This window comes from Polypterus senegalus, chromosome 13 (assembly GCF_016835505.1).
Source record: "Polypterus senegalus isolate Bchr_013 chromosome 13, ASM1683550v1, whole genome shotgun sequence".
NCBI lineage: Eukaryota > Metazoa > Chordata > Cladistia > Polypteriformes > Polypteridae > Polypterus > Polypterus senegalus.
This window is the reverse complement of record NC_053166.1, coordinates 54496053-54519361: the sequence shown is the minus strand read 5'-3', so window position 1 is coordinate 54519361 and position 23309 is coordinate 54496053. Positions and strand designations below refer to the sequence as shown.

The following is a 23309-nucleotide window of genomic DNA, read 5'->3' as shown; positions in this document are numbered from 1 at the left end:
GAGAGACGACCTTCAGCAAGGCCTGACATTTCTTATATTGTGTCACATATCTGGGATTGATATGAAAGCAGTCACATTCACAGGGGTCTACTGGTCACTACTGAATGACATTTGTTGAATATGTGACTAACTGACACTTTGTGATTAATTGTGATTAAAGATTTTAATCATTTGACAGCCCTAGTGTCTACATGAACATATATATAGTAACAAAGGCACTATATAGGCGCCGGACCTGACACAGAGACACGTATAACAAGTACAAGACCTTTATTTTTCTTCACCCGTGGGCGCACGTCTTCCCCGTGACCCACAGGCAATACACAGTCCCACAAACCACCAGTCCAGCTCACAGCAACACCACCTTCCTTCCTTTACCACCACTCCTTCTCAAGCTTTGTCTCCTTCCTCCCAACTCTGGCTCTCCGAGTGGTGGTAGCTGGCCCTTTTTATAACCCACCCGGAAGTGTTCCAGGTGCTTGACCACCTGTTCCTAATTGCACCTCCGGGTGGGGCTGAAGATTCATCCAGCCAGGCTGCTGAGTCCATGCAGCTCCCCCTAGTGGCCATCCGAGCCCCCAACCAGGCTGTGGAGGACCCCATCTCCCATGGAGCCTTGCGGGTGGTTGGGGAATCACCGTCAGCCATGGAGGCTGGCACCAAGTGTCCCGGGGGAGGTACTGGAGTGCCCATGGTGGCTCCCCTGGAATATAAGCAGCAGGGGCGTCCCTGCCGGGCATGGGACCCAGCTGGCCGTCACTATATATATATATATATATATATATATATATATATACGGTATACTAGGGGGCTTTCCCTGCTCGCTTTGCTCGCCAACCCCCCCACCTGCGCTACACATCCCTGTCGCTTGCGTAGACAACAAAACTTTTAATTCTCAGGGATAGGCCTCTTCATTTGGAAGAAACAATTCTTTTCCCAGATGGCAACACAAATTAGACAATCTACAAGTCTCTGACTTGAAGTTTAAATCTGAACAATATATTCAATATCTTTCACCAAGTAGTAATTTCCATTTGTTTGCACTAATGCAATCTTTACTATCATTTTTTTTGAGACTTTCAAATTTTTGTACTTCCATTATCTCTAACCTGCTTTGCATTGTGCCAACATTTTTTCATTCTTTATGACGTTCTACAGTACTTTGTCATCTACTCTTTGTCTTTTATTTCCAGCCCTGGGCATGGTTAAATCTCTTGGCACAAAGTCTCGTCTCGCAGGATGTGAAAGTGTCTCTCTGAAACAATCACGTCTCGTTTTGTCTCGCTTCCCAAGATTTTTTTTTATTATAATAGAGATGTATGTATGTACAGTGCATCCGTAAAATATTCACAGCGCATCACTTTTTCCACATTTTGTTATGTTACAGCCTTATTCCAAAATGGATTAAATTCATTTTTTTCCTCAGAATTCTACACACAACACCCCATAATGACAACGTGAAAAAAGTTTACTTGAGATTTTTGCAAATTTATTAAAAATAAACAAAATGAGAAAGCACATGTACATAAGTATTCACAGCCTTTGCCATGAAGCTCAAAATTGAGCTCAGGTGCATCCTGTTTCCCCTGATCATCCTTGAGATGTTTCTGCAGCTTAATTGGAGTCCACCTGTGGTAAATTCAGTTGATTGGACATGATTTGGAAAGGCACACACCTGTCTATATAAGGTCCCACAGTTAATACTTCATGTCAGAGCACAAACCAAGCATGACATTAAAGGAATTGTCTGTTGACCTCAGAGACAGGATTGTCTCGAGGCACAAATCTGGGGAAGGTTACAGAAAAATTTCTGATGCTTTGAAGGTCCCATTGAGCACAGTGGCCTCCATCATCCGTATGTGGAAGAAGTTCGAAACCACCAGGACTCTTCCTAGAGATGGACGGCCATCTGAACTGAGTGATCGGGGGAGATGGGCCTTAGTCAGGGAGGTGACCAAAAACCCGATGGTCACTCTGTCAGAGCTCCAGAGGTCCTCTGTGGAGAGAGGAGAACCTTCCAGAAGGACAACTATCTCTGCAGCAATCCACCAATCAGGCCTGTATGGTAGAGTGGCCAGACGGAAGCCACTCCTTAGTAAAAGGCACATGGTAGCCCGCCTGGAGTTTGCCAAAAGGCACCTGAAGGACTCTCAGACCATGAGAAACACCATTCTCTGGTCTGATGAGACAAAGATTGAACTCTTTGGTGTGAATGCCAGGCGTCACGTTTGGAGGAAACCAGGCACCGCTCATCACCAGGCCAATGCCATCCCTACAGTGAAGCATGGTGGTGGCAGCATCATGCTGTGGGGATGTTTTTCAGTGGCAGGAACTTGGAGACTAGTCAAGATAAAGGGAAAGATTACTGCAGCAATGTACAGAGACATCCTGCATGAAAACCTGTTCCAGAGCGCTCTTGACCTCAGATTGGGGCGACAGTTCGTCTTTTAGCAGGACAACAACCCTAAGAACACAGCCAAGATATCAAAGGAGTGGCTTCAGGACAACTCTGTGAATGTCCTTGAGTGGCCCAGCCAGAGCCCAGACTTGAATCCGATTGAACATCTCTGGAGAGATCTTAAAATGGCTGTGCACCAATGCTTCCCATCCAACCTGATGGAGCTTGAGAGGTGCAGTAAAGAGGAATGGGCGAAACTGGCCAAGGATAGGTGTGCCAAGCTTGTGGCATCATATTCAAAAAGACTTGAGGCTGTAATTGCCGCCAAAGATATATCGGCAAAGTATTGAGCAAACGCTGTGAATATTTATGTACATGTGCTTTCTCAGTTTTTTTATTTTTAATAAATTTGCAAAAACCTCAAGTGAACTTTTTTCACATTGTCATTATGGGGTGTTGTGTGTAGAATTCTGAGGAAAAAATGAATTTAATCCATTTTGGAATAAGGCTGTAACATAACAAAATGTGGAAAAACTGATGTGCTGTGAATACTTTCTGGATGCACTGTATGTACGTATGTAGTATGTGTGCATGTATATATAATTTATATATATATATATATATATATATACTGCTCAAAAGAATTAAAGGAACACTTTTTAATCAGAGTATAGCATAAAGTCAATGAAACTTATGGGATATTAATCTGGTCAGTTAAGTAGCAGAGGGGTTGTTAATCAGTTTCAGCTGCTGTGGTGTTAATGAAATTAACAACAGATGCACTAGAGGGGCAACAATGAGATGACCCCCAAAACAGGAATGGTTTAACAGGTGGAGGCCACTGACATTTTTCCCTCCTCATCTTTTCTGACTGTTTCTTCACTAGTTTTGCATTTGGCTACAGTCAGTGTCACTACTGGTAGCATGAGGCGATACCTGGAACCTACAGAGGTTGCACAGGTAGTCCAACTTCTCCAGGATGGCACATCAATACGTGTCATTGCCAGAAGGTTTGCTGTGTCTCCCTGCACAGTCTCAAGGGCATGGAGGAGATTCTAGGAGACAAGCAGTTACTCTAGGAGAGCTGGAGAGGGCCATAGAAGGTCCATAACCCATCAGCAGGACCAGTATCTGCTCCTTTGGGCAAGGAGGAACAGGATGAGCACTGCCAGAGCCCTACAAAATGACCTCAAGCAGGCCACTGGTGTGAATGTCTCTGACCAAACAACCAGAAAGACTTCATGAGGGTGACCCAAGGGCCCCATGTCCTCTAATAGGCCCTGAGCTCACTCCCCAGCAGCATGCAGCTCGATTGGCATTCGCCATAGAATACCAGAATTGGCAGATGCACCACTGGTGCCCTGTGCTTTTTACAGATGAGAGCAGGTTCACCCTGAGCACGTGACAGAAGTGAAAGGGTCTGGAGAAGCCATGGAGAACATTATGCTGCCTGTAACATCATTCAGCATGAGCAGTTTGGTGGTGGGTTAATGATTGTCTGGGGAGGCATATCCATGGAGGGTCACACAGACCGCTACAGGCTTGACAAAGGCACCTTGGCTGCCATTAGGTATCAGGATGAAATCCTTGGACCCATTGTCAGGCCCTATGCTGGTACAGTGGCTCCTGGTGCACGACAAATCCTGGCCTCATGTGGTGAGAGTATGCAGGCAGTTCCTGGAGGATGAAGGAATTGATACCATTGACTGGCCGCCACACTTTCCTGACCTAAATCCAATAGAACACCTCTGGGACATTATGTTTGGGTCCATCCAATGCCACCAGGTTGCACCTCAGACTGTCCAGGAGCTCAGTGATGCCCTGGTCCAGATCTGGGAGGAGATCCCCCACAACACCATCTGTCATCTCATTAGAAGCATGCACCGATGTTGTCAGGCATGTATACAAGAACACAGGGGCCATACAAAGTGCTGCATACAATTTTGAGTTGCTGCAATTAAATTTTGGCAAAATTTTGGCCTGCCACATAATTTTTTCACTCTGATTTTTGGGGCGTTTTTGAATTCAGGGCTCTGTAGGTTGATCATTTTCATTTCCATCAAACGATGTGGCATCCTTTCGTTCCTAACACATTACCCAGTCTATATCAGTATAACAATCCAGGAGGATTTCTTTTTCCCATTTGAGATCTGATGTGTTTTCAAAGTGTTCCTTTAATTTTTTTGAGCAGTTTATATATATATATATATATATATATATATATACTAGACATTAAGCCCGTTACAATAACGGGCGCTAGAACAGTATTGCATAAACATTAGTAGGAACAGTCTAAGGGATCTTGGCCTCATTCTGTTTGTTGTCTTAATTTTTTTTGTTAAAAATATTTTTGCAAGAAGCCTAAAGTAAAATAATATTAAAATTAAAATAGAAACGCATATGACAATACAGTAAGTATAATTAATATTGCCTTAGTGTAAAACTTTGTAACAATCTGTAATACACAATATCTAAAGAAGATATTTAGGAAAACGTTTTTATTTTTTTACCTCATGAAATTTTTTAATAAAATTTCATTACAGACAACATTTTTTGTAAATATTCTGTCTGAGTTTGGCAACAGTTTGCCTTATTCAGGACCATCTACAACGTTGACAACAACATCTGGAAAACTTCTAACTCTTGATAATGCCACATATAACTGACCGTGGCTGAATTCTGGTTCTGGCAAGTAAATGCCAACTTTTTCTAAGGTTTGCCCTTGAGCTTTATTAATTGTTATGGCAAAGGCTAATGTAACTGGAAATTGTGGCCTTCTTAAGGTAAAGGGTAAATTAGTAGAGGATGGAGCCAAATTAATACGGGGAATATTCTGACGCTCATTTTCTTTTTCTTCAATCGATCTATTTGCTCGTATTTTTCTTTGTCTTTATCTTTCTTTTGTTGATGTTTGCTTGTTGAGCTGACCGTTCTTCCAGGAGATGTTACTTCTATACTGTTTGAGTGTCTGTGTCTTTCGTCCTACTTGACGTGTCCTTTTTTTTGGGCGGCATGTTGTTAGTAGATAGTTAATAAACATGCGCGGGGTAGTATGTGTGGTGTCTCCCCAGCAACGGATTTTATGTGCGCGGCCGCGACTACCCAATCAGCACTCTCCCCAGCAATGATGTCCTTTATTTGCTTATCATGCGCGGCCGCGGCTACGCCATTCACTGTGTGCCCAGCTTCCAGTGTGTGTGCGTCCACGGTGCCATCGCAGTGCACGGAGCACATGCGCACTTCACCAGAAGACGCACACAGGGGTTTTATTAAAGAGGATATGTGTAATTTATATAATTTGGATTTTATCATCATTTGTTCAAATATTTCATAATGTCCACAACCTTTTGTCTTGAACTTCATCTTCATCACATTCACTAGTGTTATAAAGTTTTTTTGTTTGTTTTTTTTATCTCTGTTAATTAAAGGTGTTTTCTGTGATGACTTGCATTTTGGTATTGTTGATAAATGAATGCAGTGTGTGGATATGCACACAAATGAGTATTAATCTGCCCTGCAATATTTTTCAGAAGAGAAACCTCAAGATTACAAATACTACTTACGAATGTGGGCAAAGGAAAAGGAGTCAAAGAAGGAAACCATTAAAGACCTGCCCAGAATGAACCAGGTAAAAGAAAAATGCTGTAAAGATTCATAGCAGAACATCTCAGCCCCACTTCATCAAGTTCAGGGTCACAAGTGGCCAAAGTCTAACCTGGCAACATTGGGCACAAGGCAGGCTGTTTAGAGTCACCAGTTAACTTAACATGAGCATCTTCGGAAAATAGAAGATTGGATTACACCGAAAAACAAAAATGCACAGACAGCATCTGGGTGTAGGATTTGAACCCAGGTGGCTGAACTTGTGAGGGAGGCTCTGCTGTAATAAAATGCGTTTATAATGCAGTATGTGGCCATCACTGCGTACTGAATACCCTGTAGTGTTCGGGTTACCACTGTTGGCTGACCACTGCCATTTGATTCCAGTACAATGGAATATGGAGAGTACTACCAGTTAGGATATGCCTGTCTTAATTAGACTGATCACATCATACACAGAAAAACCGCAGCACTTTGTACTTTTGACCCATACCGCACAGAACAGCCATTTTTCTTGATGCATTCCTCACTTAAATGTTATACGTGAGCGCCACTCTGATCCTTTCTCTCTGAACGCTGATTCTTTTGTTAAAAAGCACACCAGTCAAGAAAGGCCTTGTGCTGACCCCCCACACACTTGCCAACTGCTAAGAACTGAAGTCGGAGTCTTCTTGGCATCACTGCCACAGGTTCATTTTAATAAAACAACATACTTTAAAAGAGGCTAGCAAGACTGATGACTTCACCTTACTGTTTTAGGAGACACTGGAAATGCCTCCAAAGCAAGAAAGTCCAAAGTGGGAACGTAACGTGCCCGGCCTTACACTGTTCCCTGCCTGCACACCGTCAGTGTCACGGCATTGACAATTGTTGTCGCTCTGTCCACCATCATTGATACGATGCCCCATGCCATCAAGCAGTAGCCCCAGCATGAGACTCCAGTTTATTTGTTTCCTATGAAAGTCTCCACCATCTTTCTCAGTTCCTCCTGATTTAAAATCTCGGTTGCCCTTCCTTAGTTAGTGCAGTCCATCCGTCTTTGGGCTGTAGGAAGAAACCAAGTGCCAGATGTATGGCCTTTACAAAGACGGAGAGTGGATTGGCATTCAGACCTGGCAGTCTGATTATTTTGTATACAGAGCAGCAAAGTACTTACTGCCTTATTATTTTATTTCTGAACAAAACTACATTTTTATGGTCTAACAACAAGACAAAGTGTACTTCTAAAATCCCATTTAACTGCATTTCCTCTTGATATAATATTAAGGTTTTTAAACTTTGTCTGCCTGCTTTTCTCCAGGAACAGTTTATTGAGCTCTGCAAGACCCTCTACAACATGTTCAGTGAAGACCCAGCTGAACAGGAGCTCTACCACTCGATCGCCACCGTCGCCAGCCTCCTGTTGAGAATTGGAGAGGTCGGCAAGAAGTTCACCAACAATTCTGTAAAGAAGCCCGAAGACAAGAGCGAAGTGAGCACTGGTACCGTGCCAGAATGCACAAACTCTGAAAGTCCGCCACTCCCCGAAAGTGCAAGTGAGCAGCCTGTCAAAAGCCAAGATCTGGGAGCATTGGAGGAAAAAGTAGACGGAAATCAAGTCACACCAACGGACGAGGAGGGCAAAGATGACACGTCGGTGTCGTCCTACTCGGTGGTGAGCTCTGGCTCCCTGCAGTGTGAGGACCTATCGGATGACACTGTGCTGATTGGCTGTGGGAAGCAGCGAAGGGGCAGCAGTCTGGACACGGATTGGTCCATCACCTTTGAGCAAATTCTGGCTTCCATGTTGACTGAAGCTCCTTTGGTTGACTTCTTTGAAAAGCGAAGAGACATACATGCTAAAATGGAAGAGTGTAAGAACCAAAGGACTGTGGAGAGGCAGATCAGCTCTTCCAGTGAATGCGAGTTACCGTTGCTTACTGGCTGATGCTCCATGGCTGACATGTCTCCACCTCTAGAATCCACTAGTTAGTATTTCTGAAGACAGAGGAAGTAATTATAGCTTCACTTTGCTTGAAAGCTGACTGCAAAAATCTGGCCATTGCTGTTGTGATGCAGCCCCCTTAACCTTTCTACATTTGTTCAAAGCTTTTCTCTCCAGCCATAGCCTGCCTGTATGGATGATGATGATGGCCTAATGTTTTTCACTCATAATAGCAGTTGGCAGAAACAAAGCGTAAAGTACAAATAGTATTAGCAGCTTACAGTTGCCGTGAGTGCATTTTATAAATGTTAAAAGCAGACTGTTCACGGTTTGCATGTCCCAAATCCCAGAATGCATACTGTGCAATATTCTCTTTTTTCATTCTGCCAAGCAGTTTATTCCGTTAGATTTTATACACTCGAGTCAGTAAGTTAATTACTGTGTGTTTGCTCCTGTCCCGTCTGATCGACTTCGTAAGTACATGTGAGCTCATCCTCCTCTTCTCAGAAGCCTGGGTCATTCTGCCTATTGAGACTCTTTGCTTGTTTCGCCATAATCCAGTCGGCTTTATTCTTGGAGGATGTGGCTGCTTAGCATTTTAAAAGACAACACTAAGCAGAAATTTTCTCCGGGAAACGGGTAGAAAGGTGACCACCTCATGGCCACTAGCATGAAAGAGAAGCGAGTATAAAACGCTCTGGGTCATGTTCTTTAAATGATATGTATGTCCACAGAATATTACTTACAAGTACATTGTTCTATTCTTTTACATTTAGGAACTATGGATTCAAGGAAAATTGAGTAATTCTGACGTGATTCAGGGATAAAATATGCCATTCTGACTTGTGTCTTTTGAAAACGTTTTCCCTGCTTATCCAGTGTTGTGCAGAAATGATGCTGGCCGAGAAAAGAGAACTAAATGCGTGCTTCGCTTTTAGCTTTTTAAAAGAGCAGTGAATTTGGCATAAACGATATCAGTTACTATGGCATAAACAAAATACACTTACATAAAGTGGTCCAACACTGCAGGGATAATCTCTTTTTATTCCCGATGCTGTTCGCACTCTCTGAGTTATAGCTACTTCGCTTAATGGATGAAACAGTAGAACACTGCGGCACTCTGATATCCCGTCCACCGTCCCTTCTTAGTTGAAATGTGATGCTCACTGCGAAATTCCTACTCAATGCTTGCAAAAAGGCGATACTCAAAAAAATGAAAGGCGTGCACACTGCTGCTGTTCAAGTCGTCTTGAGAGAGCTATAAGAAAACTTGATGCACAGTCCGGCTGGCCGTTCAGGATTCCCTCGCTTGCCTTTCATTCGTTTGTCTTCAAAGTTATAAGGTAATTGGCCGGTTGCGGAATGGGCGGGGTTTGTCAAAACAGTACGAGCCAGTGAAGTCGGCGCTGGGGCCGGACTGCTGTAAGGGGCGTGGCTGGAGATCATTCCTGACTTGCACGCCTGACGATTGAACAGAATGGAAAGGAAAGGCTGTCAACGCTCCAGTTTCATTATTTTAATTTGAAATGTGGTGCCTTTTTCAGTTTCAAGAAATCTCAATGTTAAATTATATGAATTATGAAACTATCCGTCGATGAATTTATTTGCCTTTCAAAATTACAGTAGTGCACGATTTACCAAAAATTAGTTGCCTTTAAATCGAAGTAAGATGCTCGAGCTTGTTCGATGCGCTTGGATCACCTTAATGAAACTGCGCAAATTTGAAAAGGGAGATCATCGAATAGGGTTCTGATTGACGCAAATTGCGGCCCCTCAGTTGTTGACGGCGTGATTGCTATAAGCTATCCAGCCATCAGGACTTCGAGACCCGGAGGACACTTTAGCAATGGGTGGGCGAGCAGGAGACTTGATCCAAATTTAAAATGTCTGTTTACATGTCGAGGTTTGTACGTTAACGGCGATGCCTGGTCCTGCACAAGCAGACAGACTCAAAGGAAATCATTTCATGTTTTAACGTGTCCTTTTTTGTAGCATTCAAACATTTTAATTCCGCTGAACTGTACTTTTTGTATATTTCTAACGTGTCATTCTTAAATTTATTTATATGACCAAATCACAGATTCTCTCAAAGTTATGTAATTACGTACTGTATTATGACTGTGATTTAAATATACTTAATAAAGTTTTAAACGCAGCATTTTAAGTTAACTTTTCGGAGTGTTTTTTTAAGTGTAAAGAAAATGCTTTAAGCTAATTGTTTTAACTTGTAAAGATGATAAATTACACAAAATTGTTTTAAATATAAATATTACTTACAGAAAGTCACTGGGTATTTTTTTTTTTCTTCTAATCCCCCGAAGGTGTTTCACTGGCACAGACTTGAACCCTCCTGAGTGATGTCCCCGCATCCACCCATCAGCCCACTCTTTAAAACGCCGCTTCTCTAAGGCACTTTGCTGGGTTGTGTTGCTTTCGCATACAGTCGAGCCACTGCTTGACAAAGGACCGATTCAATCTGGGAAGGGTTCTTTGCATATCAGTTTGTTTCGTGGGATTTTGAAAAGGTGGACAAAACAGAAATCTTTAATGACCAGTAGACAACTTAGGAAGATCCTGACAGATCAAGAAAACTCAAACCCAGCCTGTGTTATTGGATGCAGTTAGTCCTTTTAAAATCAGGAACCCACTGGGATTTTACAAATCTGTTACCATCTCTTCGTATTTATGGAACCTGATGCTGATCTACACAAATAAATGCTCTTTCTGGAAGTATCGTGTAGATAAAGAGTTCCCAAAGTGGTCGATATCGACTCCCTGGGGTCGATTTGAACAGTCTAGAGGTCGATAGTTTCAATAAAAAAATTGTGGGGGTCGACGACAGTAAAAATAGACCCCCTTAATACTGCTATTTGCTTATTACTTCAAAATAGCTATGATTCCAATAGGTACCTAATTAAGAAGAAAAATAATTTAAAAAAACACTTTTTTGATAAAAATACATTGCATACCAAACTTGCGAACGGAAAGGTAAAATGTGTCATTAAAAGAGTCACACGTAAGAATGCATGTATTGATTAGCCCTTCTCGGCCACCTTAGATTTGAATGAGACGAGTTCCTGTGTGCGCTGCTGACGTAGTCAACTTCAGGGCGTAGCCAACTTTAGTCACGTGCACAAAGGCTGAGCGAGAGCTGGCGAAATCTCCGAGATCTGCGTGCCAAACCGTTGCGCCACCTGCTGGCCTGCGCGGTCTACACCGCTTTGTCCGGAGCAGACCACCTTCTGCAGTACACGAACACAAGCCGCACAAATGATACGAGGAATAAAGTGACTTTATTGAGAAATTACATTATTTTCAGAGTTTATTGATAAAAAATTATGTTAAATCTGTAAAAAATGGCTATTAAAAAGTACAGTATATTGAACGTTGCTCGATAGACGGACGGCTTGTACGGTAGTCAATGTGCTGCCCGCTTGTTGTCAGCGTGCTTCAAGTGGTCTTCACAAATGATCTCCTCATTGCGAGCCCGGGGTCGAGGAGCGCTCACAGTGCTAAGCTGCTTCTCTTATCTTCCATGCGGCGCTCCCGGACTCGCCCGGCGCGGTAAGCCTTCTGGAGAGCAGGTGTGAATTCTGGCGAAACGGCGCCGTCTGTCGGGCACCAACCGTTACTTCCAGAGAAGCCTAAGAGTCCCAAGGTTTTTGCCTTACGTTTGGCAGACTTGCTGAAAAAAATGTCCAACCATATAAATATAATTTAGGGAAAAAAAGTCGTTTCTAGAAAAGCATTTGCATATTATTTTTTGGCCTTTTGAGTCACATGAGAAGGCAAACGTGTTATTGAAATTATGCATAGCACACGTTAAAAAAAGTGCAACAAATCCTTCAGATTCTTCTTCATCTTTTGTGTGCAACTTCATCCTGAAGAAAAAGATTAAAGAAGAATGAGGGCGCAGGCAACTACTTACACGGAGATGGGTGGGCAGACTTAACCAGGGGGTGAGGGTTCAGCACAGGCACTGCAGTGGGGTCTTTGGCAAGAGCTAAACTGGGGGCACAAGCAGGTGTATAACTCACTGGCAAAACTGCTCTTGTGCCCAGTGCTGCAGGGACAGGCTTTGGCTCAAAACCACACTTCCTGACCCTGCCACCCTGAACTGGATGCAGCGGGTCGGAGAATATTATGTTAGGCTTTGTGAGAACCTGCCTTCTGACCCTGTGGGGTCCAGCTTGACCTGGCAGGATGACATGTCAGGGCATAGCATAAGCGTGGGGTACTAAGCTTTGAGCTGCTTTGGACAAGGAAGACCACTAAGCTTTTCACAGACCCCTGGCACAGGGACCACCTACCCATACGTCACTGACCTGCTAAACTGGATTTGGGTTACATCTGGCAATATTCTGTGGGTACTGCCAACCCAAACAAGGCTCCTCGTTTATGCCACCCAGCAAAGCAAGAAAGTCAGAGTCACTCTAAGCTTGTGATACGTGGTTGGCACTGGGAGTTCGTTCAGTTTAAAAGCAAAGCCAATCTGGGACATGCCAATCCTGTCATCTCTGAACTTTAAAAGGCAATACTGAAACTAAATAACAGTTAACATGTGGCACCATCACTGGCACTCATCACACTTTACATAAAGAGGAGCCACACTTGAGCAGCAGGTGGGTAAGGTGACTAAAGAACATCTAAAGAAGAAGAGGCGAGTGCCCCCTCCATCAAGCTCACGTTAGACAGAAACCTCACTAGTGGTCCGACTCCAAAGCCCCTGCCATGGTTTCCACCTGTGGGCAACGCTGTGGCATGACCCTTAGAAATTAGGCATGGGCACAGGAGACAGAAATCACATCTGCTGTAAAGGCAGAGCAGTGGCATCTTTTGGGTATCCATGATGCTCTAATTTCTTTCTTTCTTTCTTTTTTGTTCATTCGTTCATTTGTTCAGTTGTATGATGTCAGGATCTGCCAGTCCTTAGTAACACAAAAAGTGAGGCCCCCAGGAAGTCCCCCTTCCAAATGTCCCCCACTGATGCCCCCAATCACCTGCCCTACCTGCTGAGGCCTCTTGATGGGACATGGAGGAGGTGGACGGCTCGGTGGTCCCTGGCGCAGCTTCTCCATTGTGGTTCTGTTGGTGGGCACTGCAGGAGGGGCAGGGAGTCGCATGTTGGTGGGCGGTGGAGCCACAGGTGTGCCCGGACGTGAGCCCACTGGAGCTGGAGGTGTAGCCCCCTGAGGAGTTTAGACACAAACAAGCCCGTTCAGCTCTTTGGGGCTGACAGATCAGCACATAAGCGAGACACAAAAGGGGCAACGCTGAAGATATGAAGGTGAGAACTTACAGAGTTGTGGCCGTTTCTGTGTTGCACCACCCCTACAAACAGAGGGTTGGCATGGCTGCCTGGCACAGGTGGCTCCTTGGGTGTTGCATTTGCCCTGAAAGTGAAAAGACCACAGAAGTGAGAGATGCAGCCTGACACCCAGGGAATCCTGGGTATTGTCCTACTGGAGCTAAGCCAACCCCAACCTCCAGAAGACAGAGAAAGCGAGAAGAAATCCCAGCAGGTCGGAGCCTTCAGCGAGTTCCTGTGGTGCCACCTAAAAGAGGACCCTGCCCTTGGTCTGCCCCTTGTGTGCCCGAGGCTGTCATGGCCCTTTCCTTTTTGCCGGAGGCATTGGCATCACTCCTCTTTGATTTTGGCTCCATCTGTAATGTCCTGGCAGTGCGGCTTTGACTATTGTAGGTTAGCGGTGCCAGAAGACGGTGACGTCACTAGAAAGATGGCCATCTTGTTGTTAACACAGACCTCGGGAGATTTTTACAATTTCCGTGTTTTTAGTTTAACCTGTGGGTTCGATTGGATCAATTATGGTAACCAGAAAATAACTCACTTGCATTACCACAGTGGTACAATCAAAATGAATGAAGCGTTATAAGATGGCGCCGTCCCAGACTGCTTTAAAGAAAACCGACTTGGCTTCAAAGGTTCTTCAGAATTATACAACAGTTGAGAACTGGAACCTTATTTTATAAAACACGTCTTTTATAGGAAATGTACACCCCGGCTTCAACAATACGCGGGTAAGACGGCAATTCTCCGCACGTTGGTGATACTTGAATTGGGTCCGCCGTTCGGCTTTCCCCAAACACACATGGACACACGCAGCGTCTGAGGTCTCAGCCTTAACAGCTCAGACTCGAGCAGTCAGTTGTGTTCTTGAAGTAAAAACGGCCGCTGCGCTCCCTGAAAAAGAAGACCAGCGAGCGGTGATCTGCTTGTGATGTCGCCGTGTTTCTTTGTGCCACAGACGCGCGCTGAACGCTCTACACAATCCATCAAAGTTCAAGTTTGGATTTGCCACCAGGCCTCCTGCGGTGTTCAGTTTCTGCTGCTGCCGAGGACGGACGAGTCACTTATGTGGCACTCGTTAGGACAATCTGGACAGGAACAGGCCGTTCAGCCCAACAAAGCTCACCAGTCTATCCACTTAAATCACCAATAAAACATTAAGTTGAATTTGGAAAATCTCTAACTACATTCATTTTTATTACTATTTAATTTAATATTGTTTCTTTGTATCAGTATACTGCTGCTGGATTATGTGAATTTCCCCTTGGGATTAATAAAGTATCTATCTATCTATCTATCTATCTATCTATCTATCTATCTATCTATCTATCTATCTATCTATCTATCTATCTATCTGTCTAATCTATCTATCTATCTATCTATCTATCTATCTATCTATCTATCTATCTATCTATCTATCTATCTATCTATCTATCTATCTATCTATCGTTAGCTTATTCCAAGTGTCTATCGTTCTTTGTGCTGGTGTGAAATTTACCCTTAACAAGTTTCCAGCTGTGTCCCCGTGTTCTTGATGAGCTCATTTTAAAATACAGGTCTTGATCCACTGTACTAATTTCCTTCATAATTTTAAACACTTCAATCACGTCACCTCTTAATCTTCTTTTGCTTAAACTGAAAAGGCTCAGCTCTTTTAATCTTTCCTCATAATTCAACCCCTGTAGTCCTGGAATCAGCCTAGTCGCTCTTCTCTGGACCTTTTCTAGCGCTGCTATGTCCTTTTTGTAGCCTGGAGACCAAAACTGCACAAAGTACTCAAGATGAGGCCTCACTAGTATGTTTTAAATTATGTACATAACCTCCTTGGACTTGTACTCCACACATCGTGCTGTATAACCTAACATTCTGTTAGCCTTCTTAATGGCTTCTGAACGCTGTCTGGAAGTCGATAGCTTAGAGTCCACTATGACTCCTAAATCCTTCTCATAAGGTGTACTCTCGATTTTCCAACCTCCCATTGTGTATTGAGACCTAATGTGTAATACGACTGACTGCACGCCAGTTCTTATTCAGAAGGGCCTTTTCTTATCCGTGTTTTGTGCAGTGGACATATTTGCTGTCTGAACGTATTATTTGATTGTTCATTGTATACCTAATTTATTCATACTGTTAACACATTTTAATATTTCTGATGATCGTAAGATGATTAAAGGCCAGAAGTCCACACGACCGTCATCATCAGGTTCTTCCATGTGAACTCTGAATACCATGAGGACTGATTGAGGTCATTTATGTCACGTAGAAAGCCCAGAGGGGGCTGGGTGGTCTCGTGGCCTTGGAACCCCTGCAGATTTTTTTTTTTCTCCCGCCGTCTGGAGTTTGTTTTTTTTATTTTTTCTGTCCTTCCTGGCCATCAGACCTTACTTTTATTCTATGTTAATTAGTTTGCCCTACTTTTAATTATTTATTTTGTCTTTTTTCTCTTTATTCATCATGTAAAGCACTCTGAGCTGCATTATTTGTGTGACAATGTGCTCTATAAATAACTGTTGTTGTTGTAAAGGATGTTCACAGATGTTTGCAGTTGCTCTCAGATTTCAGTTAAGTTGCCTCGTGTTCTTTTGATTTTTTTATTAATCAAGTTGTTATATTACAGTCAACAGGGCCTACTTCTGATGTCCCATCCAGGATTTTCACGGTCCTCATGCTCTATCCTAACCACCATCAGATGGACTGGCGTCGTAGGCCCGGCTCTACACAGCCACGGACATTGGGCTCAAACCTAACAGAAGGCGCCTTACCTGCGTTCCTTCAGCTTCAGCAGGAGCCGATCCTTGAACTTGTATACGACGAGTCCCAGGACCGCCAAGCAGATGATGACCACAAGGATCCACAGAAGGTGCCAGAGATTCCCTGCTGGAGAGGGTGACAGTAAGGCAGAGTTTTTAGTGTCTGCATGCTAAAAGTCAGAGAAGGAAGAGTGAGAAGTTTCAGCCTTCAGCTTACTGCCGACACGATGGACGCCAAGGCATAGGAAGAGCGAATCCCTTAAATCAGTGGGCTTCAGTGGGCCATTTGACTTAAGTGTCACCTAAACTTTGTAAAGGTAGGATATTCTTGTTTTAATTTCACCACTTTTGTTTTTTTTCTATATGCTTTAACTATATTTCAAAATTCTAAAGTATACAAACCACTAAAATTATTAAACTTTGTATCCATCAAATATATTTGGTGATGTTGGCATCCCATCCAGGTATCCTAATTTTAAGATTTTATGCTGCATTCTGTTTACCTCGGATGTCGGATCTGGGAATGATGTCAGATACGAGTTGACCACATTCCAGTAAAACATTCCACGGAAGTCTCCAGGAAAGCCCTTGTTGTGCTTTGCTGTTTTCGGAATACAGACAATTACTGAACAACACATCATGCGCAATTTCGCACATCCGAGCCCCGCAGCCACACGTGCACAGATAGGAGCGGGACGGCGCTGTGTGTACGACTCATTTAATGAGACACAAATGGACAGACGTGCTAATAAACGGCATAACACTGCGGCTTTCACTTCCATCTGCCTCTTTGGATTTGGAGGGTCGGGGTTGGTGAGGCTCTCCCAACTTTCTGAAAAGGAAATCTGACTTCCTATTGGGAAGTTGGAACACAGCATTACATTCTGTTCAGAAAATCGCATATATTCTGTTTTATTTTCGGAGGTACTATGAAAATATTTTGCAGTCTTGTTTAGGACGTTGCTGTTCCATCACTTAGTTTTGAATCACAGTCGCTGCCATTTAGTGTTTTCTGCTCGGCTGTGTCAATGTTGCTTTTGGCTGCTGTGCCCTGGGGTTGGTGTCATGACTCCTGCCTATATAAGATGGTGGCACGCAAGCTCCTGTCTCCAAGTTTCTGGACAATTCTAAATAAAAGCAAAAAAATCATTGGCATGTAGAGTGTATGCGGTGGGCTGGCGTCCTGCCCGGGGTTTGTTTCCTGCCTTGTACCCTGTGTTGGCTGGGATTGGCTCCAGCAGACCCCCGTGACCCTGTAGTTAGGATATAGCGGGTTGGATAATAGATGGATGAATGTAGAGTGTAGTGGAGAGTAGGACTCTGTGGACTCTCAAAATTCGACTTGATGTCATTTTGGAGAAATTAGATGAGTAAGGTTGGTGAGAATAGCCTGTCATCGTCATAATTATTGTAATATTTTATAAAACAACAATTTACTAGCAACCAGGGAAAGGAGTTTTGGCATCGGGCCTTAACTTTGTTAACGGATTCATGAGTTTTGTTTTGCATTTGTGGCGGTGCTGTTTTATCTTCGACTCCTCTCTCCCTCTCGTTTAGCCCTTAGGGGGTCTTCATTTCCTGACCCCCATGTTATCAGTCATAACGCCGGGGTTCTTTCCAGCGTTGGCTTCCATGATAGGCTTTGGACCCTTCAATTCTGAAGTGAACTACACAGATGTGAGAATGTTATGTTATATTTTATAGCAATTTAAATTTACAAGGTACAATGAGATCTTCAGTGCATGTTTAGTAGTTCTTACAGTCCAAAACTACATTTGTAAAAAATTGGTGTAGTGTGTGTTATTATACCAAAACTGTAATTTAACATAAACATTTGTGGCTTTAAATAAAACATTTTGTGCATTCGGTGTGCTTGTTCTACAACCCCAGCCCTCCACAAAGCTCACATCACATCTCATATATAACTTTACATTTTCTTAAAGGAGTACTCCACCCAAAAATATGACATTACTTTGTGGATGTTACTTGTCCTGTCCAGCTTGTAGTGATTCCCTAAAGCGATGTTTGTGACGGTGTGGACTGGCTGCAGCTGCCATCGCTCCTTGAACCCGGGGCTGTCAATAGTCATGAAACGAAGGACGCAGAACCAGCAAGACACGGAGCAAAGTGATGCTCAGTGCGCTTTGATGTTTAAATAATAATAATAATAATAAATATTATCTATATAGCATCGCTCCCACACTCAAGGCACTATAAAAATAATAAAATAATAAAAAAATCTTCCAAAGTGCCAACAGTGCAGCGTCTCTTAGTAAACAAATAAATAATCATCATGGATTAAAAACAGGTGCCTGCAGTGGAGGTTAAAATGTCCAGTAAATAATGAATTCATAAAGTTAAAAACCCTGCAGAATCCTTCCATTAAAACCACGTGAGCCGCGGGGATGCCACCCTAAAATGGACCCCTCCTCTGCTTACCCTTTAGGGGTCTCTGTAGCCAGTGGATTCAACCTTAAAATGGGCTTGAGACCCCCTTAGCACCCCCACGCCAAGCCCTGCCCCCATCTCCCACTACTGCCCCTCGAGTGCCAACCACACAAACCGCCTGCTTCCTCTCCTCAGCAGCCCTGGCTCCTCCACGATTCTGCTACCCCTTCTCTTTCTCTTTTCTTTCACTTTTATTTCATCCTCCCTTCTGCCGGTTCTCCATTTTCAGTTTCCTGTTCCGCAGCTTCCTGCTCAGGCTCCTTTTTGCCACATTCGGGTGCAGATTCCACAATTAATGGGAGATACTGGTCACTGTACACGTCCGCGCTTGAATGCCCGGCCATCCTGTCCCTCCATTATTATTGCAGAGCTACTCATGCACCAGCACCCACCCAGAGCCTAACTACGCGTTATCGTCACAGATCTCGCTCTCTCTCATTGAGAACAAACATAACAAAATATCTGGAACCCAACGGTGACCAACATGGGACAACAGCAGACAATATCAAAAACGTCCAAACGTAAAAATCGAATGTCACTCGTGTCACATAATGCACACTTTGTGTCATCCAGTTGTATGCTTACAGCGGGCAAAACACATACATTTTTGGTAAAATATTGTTACATAACTACGGAAAATGAAAGTAGTTCACAAACAGGAAGCCCCTTCACACGGGGTCTCTCTGTTGAATTGTCGTTCACTGGTCAAGAGTCTGGTCTGCAATTCAAAAGGGTGACCCATGTGAAGGGGCTTATGTCCATTCCCCATGACAATGAGATTTCGGCCATCACACATATTTATAGATAAGATTTTTGGGTGGAGGCTCACTGCACAATATAAAGGCTCCAAAGGACAGAAATCCTGACAAAGTGAACATACTGGGGGATGACACAGGGCCGCTGTCAACGCTGCCACCACCGCCAGGAACATCACAGAATGGAGGAGACCAGCCCACGTCGCAGTGACAGTGACGGATGTTGTTGCAGAGCTGACAAAGCAAAGAAGGGAAACGTCAGGGGCTGCCACTGCTGTTGGGGGTCACATACTGTGAGTGTCAGGAGGGAATCCTCACCCCGTGTCCATGGCAAGTTTTCAAACATTCCTCAGTCTGAAGAAAAGTCAGGTTTCGGCATTCACCATTAAAGCAGATCTGCAAAGAAAAAGAGAAGGTAAAGCAGATAAAGAAGATTCACTTCTGACAAAAAGAAAGCAACAGAGTTTAGAAAATAAAGAGCTAGTCTCAGTCAAAGATAAGTGGAGCAGGTCTGATTTAGAAATAGGAGAGTATCTCACTGATATGCTGAGCAAGAAGCCATTAATGTCAGCGTCACTCGGTCAAGACTAACAGAGCAGGGCCTTCTGAAAACACTGACAGGACCTACTTGTCACGTACCGGACGGAATTTACTGTCAACGTCGGTGAGAACAGGAAAGTTTCACCATAAAACAGAATGAACACCATATTTAATTTTCTTTTTTATGACTACTGGTGTAGAAAGAGTATGGACCTGAAATCATATCTGAGAAACATCAGGACATATCCAGCTGTCCAGCATGTTAAGATGCACTGTGGGCTTTTATTTCAGAATGCGATACTCAAATTCTGTTTTAGTATAAAGCACAACAAACACTTTCAGCCAATCACCACCACAAACACGTTCAGCCAATCAGCACTATAAAACTTTCAGCCAATCAGCACCACAAACACTTTCAGCCAATCAACGGCACAAACACTTTCAGCCAATCAGTGCCTTCTGATTATCCATCTTAACAGTGTGAGCTTCACTACAGGGGGTGTCAGCCCAGCGTGTCGTTGACTTTTTTTGAGTTAACTAAAGCTAAACACTCAGCATGGTTCATCCTTATAGTAACAGTCCAGAGAAACTTACAGTGCATCGCTTTTATAAAATTTAATGTACAATATTATTATCAGTTTATAGTAAATGCACATTAGGAAACTTTCATGTAACTGATCATATTGTTTCATATTTCATTATTACCATTACATTTATTTCAATGCTTTCTTATAAGTAACATTTTTGGTTTTGCCATCAGGCACAAGAATATTGCGATTCACATTCTTGAGGTGATTCAGCTTTAACTTTCTTAAATTAAGAATATATTTTTCTTCTTTGGTTTCAGTTTGTTTTTAAATACAAACGTCGAACAAATATATGGCCTCACTTATAAAAATACACTCATAATTTAAAAGAATTATTCACCCAAAACTTGTAATTCTTTGCTTACCCTGTGTTATATGTAGCGATGGCCGAGAAAAATGTTTCGTGTCATGTTTTCATAAAGAACACAGATAACAACATTTCTAATACAATGGGCTTCAAGAAACACCAACAACAGAAAACAATATTAAAACGCCCATGAAAAAAATCTCAAAAGCTACTTACGTCACACAATTCACATATCAGTTATCCAGTTGTATGCTCACAATGTCCCAAACACAAATAAATTAAGAAATAAAATCAGAAAGTGAACAAAAGTGAAAGTCCACAAGAACATGTCCCTGAGACTGCCACCAGGAGAACAAGGATCAAGGCCACATGCCACCATCAAAAGTAATGACAGTGTCTTGCTGGGTAAGTGTACAGTGTATCCATAGCAACAAGGGACATGTGTCCTCACTGAGAATAAAGGGAGCGTCCTTCTGTCAAGGAGACATTCCTCTAGCAGGGTGGCGTGAGCATATGGCGGCTGTGAATCAGTCATTTGTGTGTGTGTGTGTGTGATGAGACACGGCGTCTTGTCTCGTTCTGGAGAGCAGCACAGTGGGAAAGGCGATTCTGGAAAGGAAAGATGGGGAACTGGCAGAGGTCATCGTATGGAAATGATTTTTAGCCTAATTGACTAAGACGTGATAAAAAAATTGCAGTAAAAAGCAAAGGTAACCAAATGTATTCTTTGTGTGTCTTTTCAAGTGCTCATAAATTTCTTTTTATGTGATGTTTGGTCACCTCACTGAGTGCACTAAGACCTTTTATTGCAGTGGCATGATGTGATTAGTAATAGATGTTGTTGATATACACATTATGGCAGCACCTTTGAAAAACATCCCACAGAAACACAGCACACAAAACACGGTGGTGTGATGAAAAATTCTCTCAATTATAAAAAAAAAACTTGGGATGAGACTAATCCTGCGCCGAGACGTGATCTTTTGAAGAGAGACACAGAGACACTTTCAAGTCCAAGTCACGTCATACTTACAACCTTTGGGAGCAAGTCCTGTGATACACATGCAGAGCAGGTTAGAGATAATGGAAGCAGGACAATTCAAAAGTCTCAAAAAATTATAGTAAAGATTGCATTAACGCAAATAAACAAAAAATATTACTCTGTGGAATAACAGAACAGCGAAAACAGATCGAATAGTGTTTGAGGATGTCTGGGCGAGAAGAGAGACAAGGCAGTGACTTTAAAACGTTTGCAGCGCTGCATGACATGCAGATCACACTGCACAGGAGCAGCAGCAAGCCAGCAGCTGATCGAACAAAGAGGAGGTAAAAAAGACAACTGTTATTTGTTCCCCATTGTATCACCATTTAAGGGGTTTCGGAAGAGCAAACGTGTCTCTTTAGGGTGCGTTCAGCCCCCCTTTTCACAACGGCACATAGCACTTGGCAGGGTGGGGGGGTGCTAAGAGGTTGTTGAGCAAAGCGAGCAGGGGGCGAAGCCCCCTAGTAATGTTAAAGATGATTAATAATGCAAAAATACAACAAGCATAAAATCCAATAGAGTCCAGCTGCAGTCAGGACAGTTTTAGGCCTCAGACAGATTCAGCGATCTGAGACATTCTGAGGCCCGTAAGATGACGCCCCTTTCAGCTGTATCTCTTTTGACTCCACCCACTTTCCATTAACCTACTCCCTAAATCTCCCCCCACCTCAGTTTAAGCGGTACACTTTTGTGCTAAATGTACTAATGTAGTAATGGTGGCAAAAAGAACATGTGTGCAAATAAATATCTGTCTATTATATGAAAAAATCTTGGGTCGAGCCATGACCTTCTCGGAAAGACACTTTGATGTCCCGCGAGAACAACCAATTTAAAACAAGAACACAGACATCTAACCTCTCAGTTGTTGGAATGCTTTTGGCAGACACACTTCATGAACTCTCAGCTCTTAAAAATGTTATACGTTCTAGATTGCACGTCAATGACTAAGCGAAGGAGAAAGAGCAGTGCATGGAAAAGAGACCCAAAAGCATAGGACAGAAAAGAAAGGAAAAAGAACAATAATAATCTATGTGCAACTTCTGAAAATAAGGAAAGTAATAATCAGCTCGGACCAAGTGGCATTGAATACCTTGTAGGTCAAATCCAGATCAGAAATAAAAGACTTCATAAAGACTTTCAAAAACATTGACGCGATACGCATGCAGAGCAAGTTAAAGAATATGAAAGGAGTAAAATTCGAAAGTATCAAAAAAAAAGAAAGTAAAGCTCGCATTAGCACAAACAAACGGAAATGATTACTCCGTACTCCGAAAAGAGATTGCATATATGGACATAGGTGATATGTCAGAAGTATGTAGATATTGTAAGGCTTTAAAGTTTAAGTCGGAGACTTGTAGATCATCTAATTCGTGTTGCCATCTTGGAAAAGTAGTGTTGCCTCCCAATGAAGAGGCGTATCTGCGAGAATTACAAGATTTGTTGTTTGGTGAAAGTGAAATCCACAAACACTACAGGCAAAATATCTGAGTGTACAGTAATCATTTCGCATTCGCATGATTCAATGCTCAAAACATAAATTTACACAATAATGGACCATACGCTATGAGAATATATGGTCCTGCAACAATTAAAGCTACGACAAGTTTAATTTAGAAGAAACCACAATTCGGTCAGGTGTATATTTATGAT

General features: G+C 42.9%; 2 protein-coding genes across 4 annotated transcripts in view; one reads left to right on the top strand and one right to left on the bottom strand.

The window, feature by feature from the left end:
- Positions 1 to 10086, top strand: part of LOC120541953 (TBC1 domain family member 9B) — a 91969-nt gene extending 81883 nt beyond the window's left edge. For both annotated transcript variants that reach the window (XM_039773969.1, XM_039773968.1), the window contains 2 exons: positions 5929 to 6026; positions 7299 to 10086. In XM_039773969.1, the coding sequence (XP_039629903.1) occupies positions 5929 to 6026; positions 7299 to 7925 (725 nt within the window). In that variant the 3' untranslated portion in view covers positions 7926 to 10086. The remainder of the gene's footprint in view (positions 1 to 5928; positions 6027 to 7298) is intronic.
- Positions 10087 to 11196: 1110 nt separating this feature from the next.
- adam19b (ADAM metallopeptidase domain 19b) overlaps positions 11197 to 23309 on the bottom strand; it is a 53657-nt gene continuing 41544 nt past the window's right edge. Inside the window, exons 17-22 of one of the 2 annotated variants that reach the window (XM_039774815.1) lie at positions 19502 to 19579; positions 19309 to 19417; positions 15993 to 16107; positions 13222 to 13315; positions 12932 to 13111; positions 11197 to 11803 (exon numbers count right to left, since the gene is read on the bottom strand). In XM_039774815.1, the coding sequence (XP_039630749.1) occupies positions 11780 to 11803; positions 12932 to 13111; positions 13222 to 13315; positions 15993 to 16107; positions 19309 to 19417; positions 19502 to 19579 (600 nt within the window). In that variant the 3' untranslated portion in view covers positions 11197 to 11779. The remainder of the gene's footprint in view (positions 11804 to 12931; positions 13112 to 13221; positions 13316 to 15992; positions 16108 to 19308; positions 19418 to 19501; positions 19580 to 23309) is intronic. The other variant, XM_039774816.1, reaches the window with a different exon arrangement.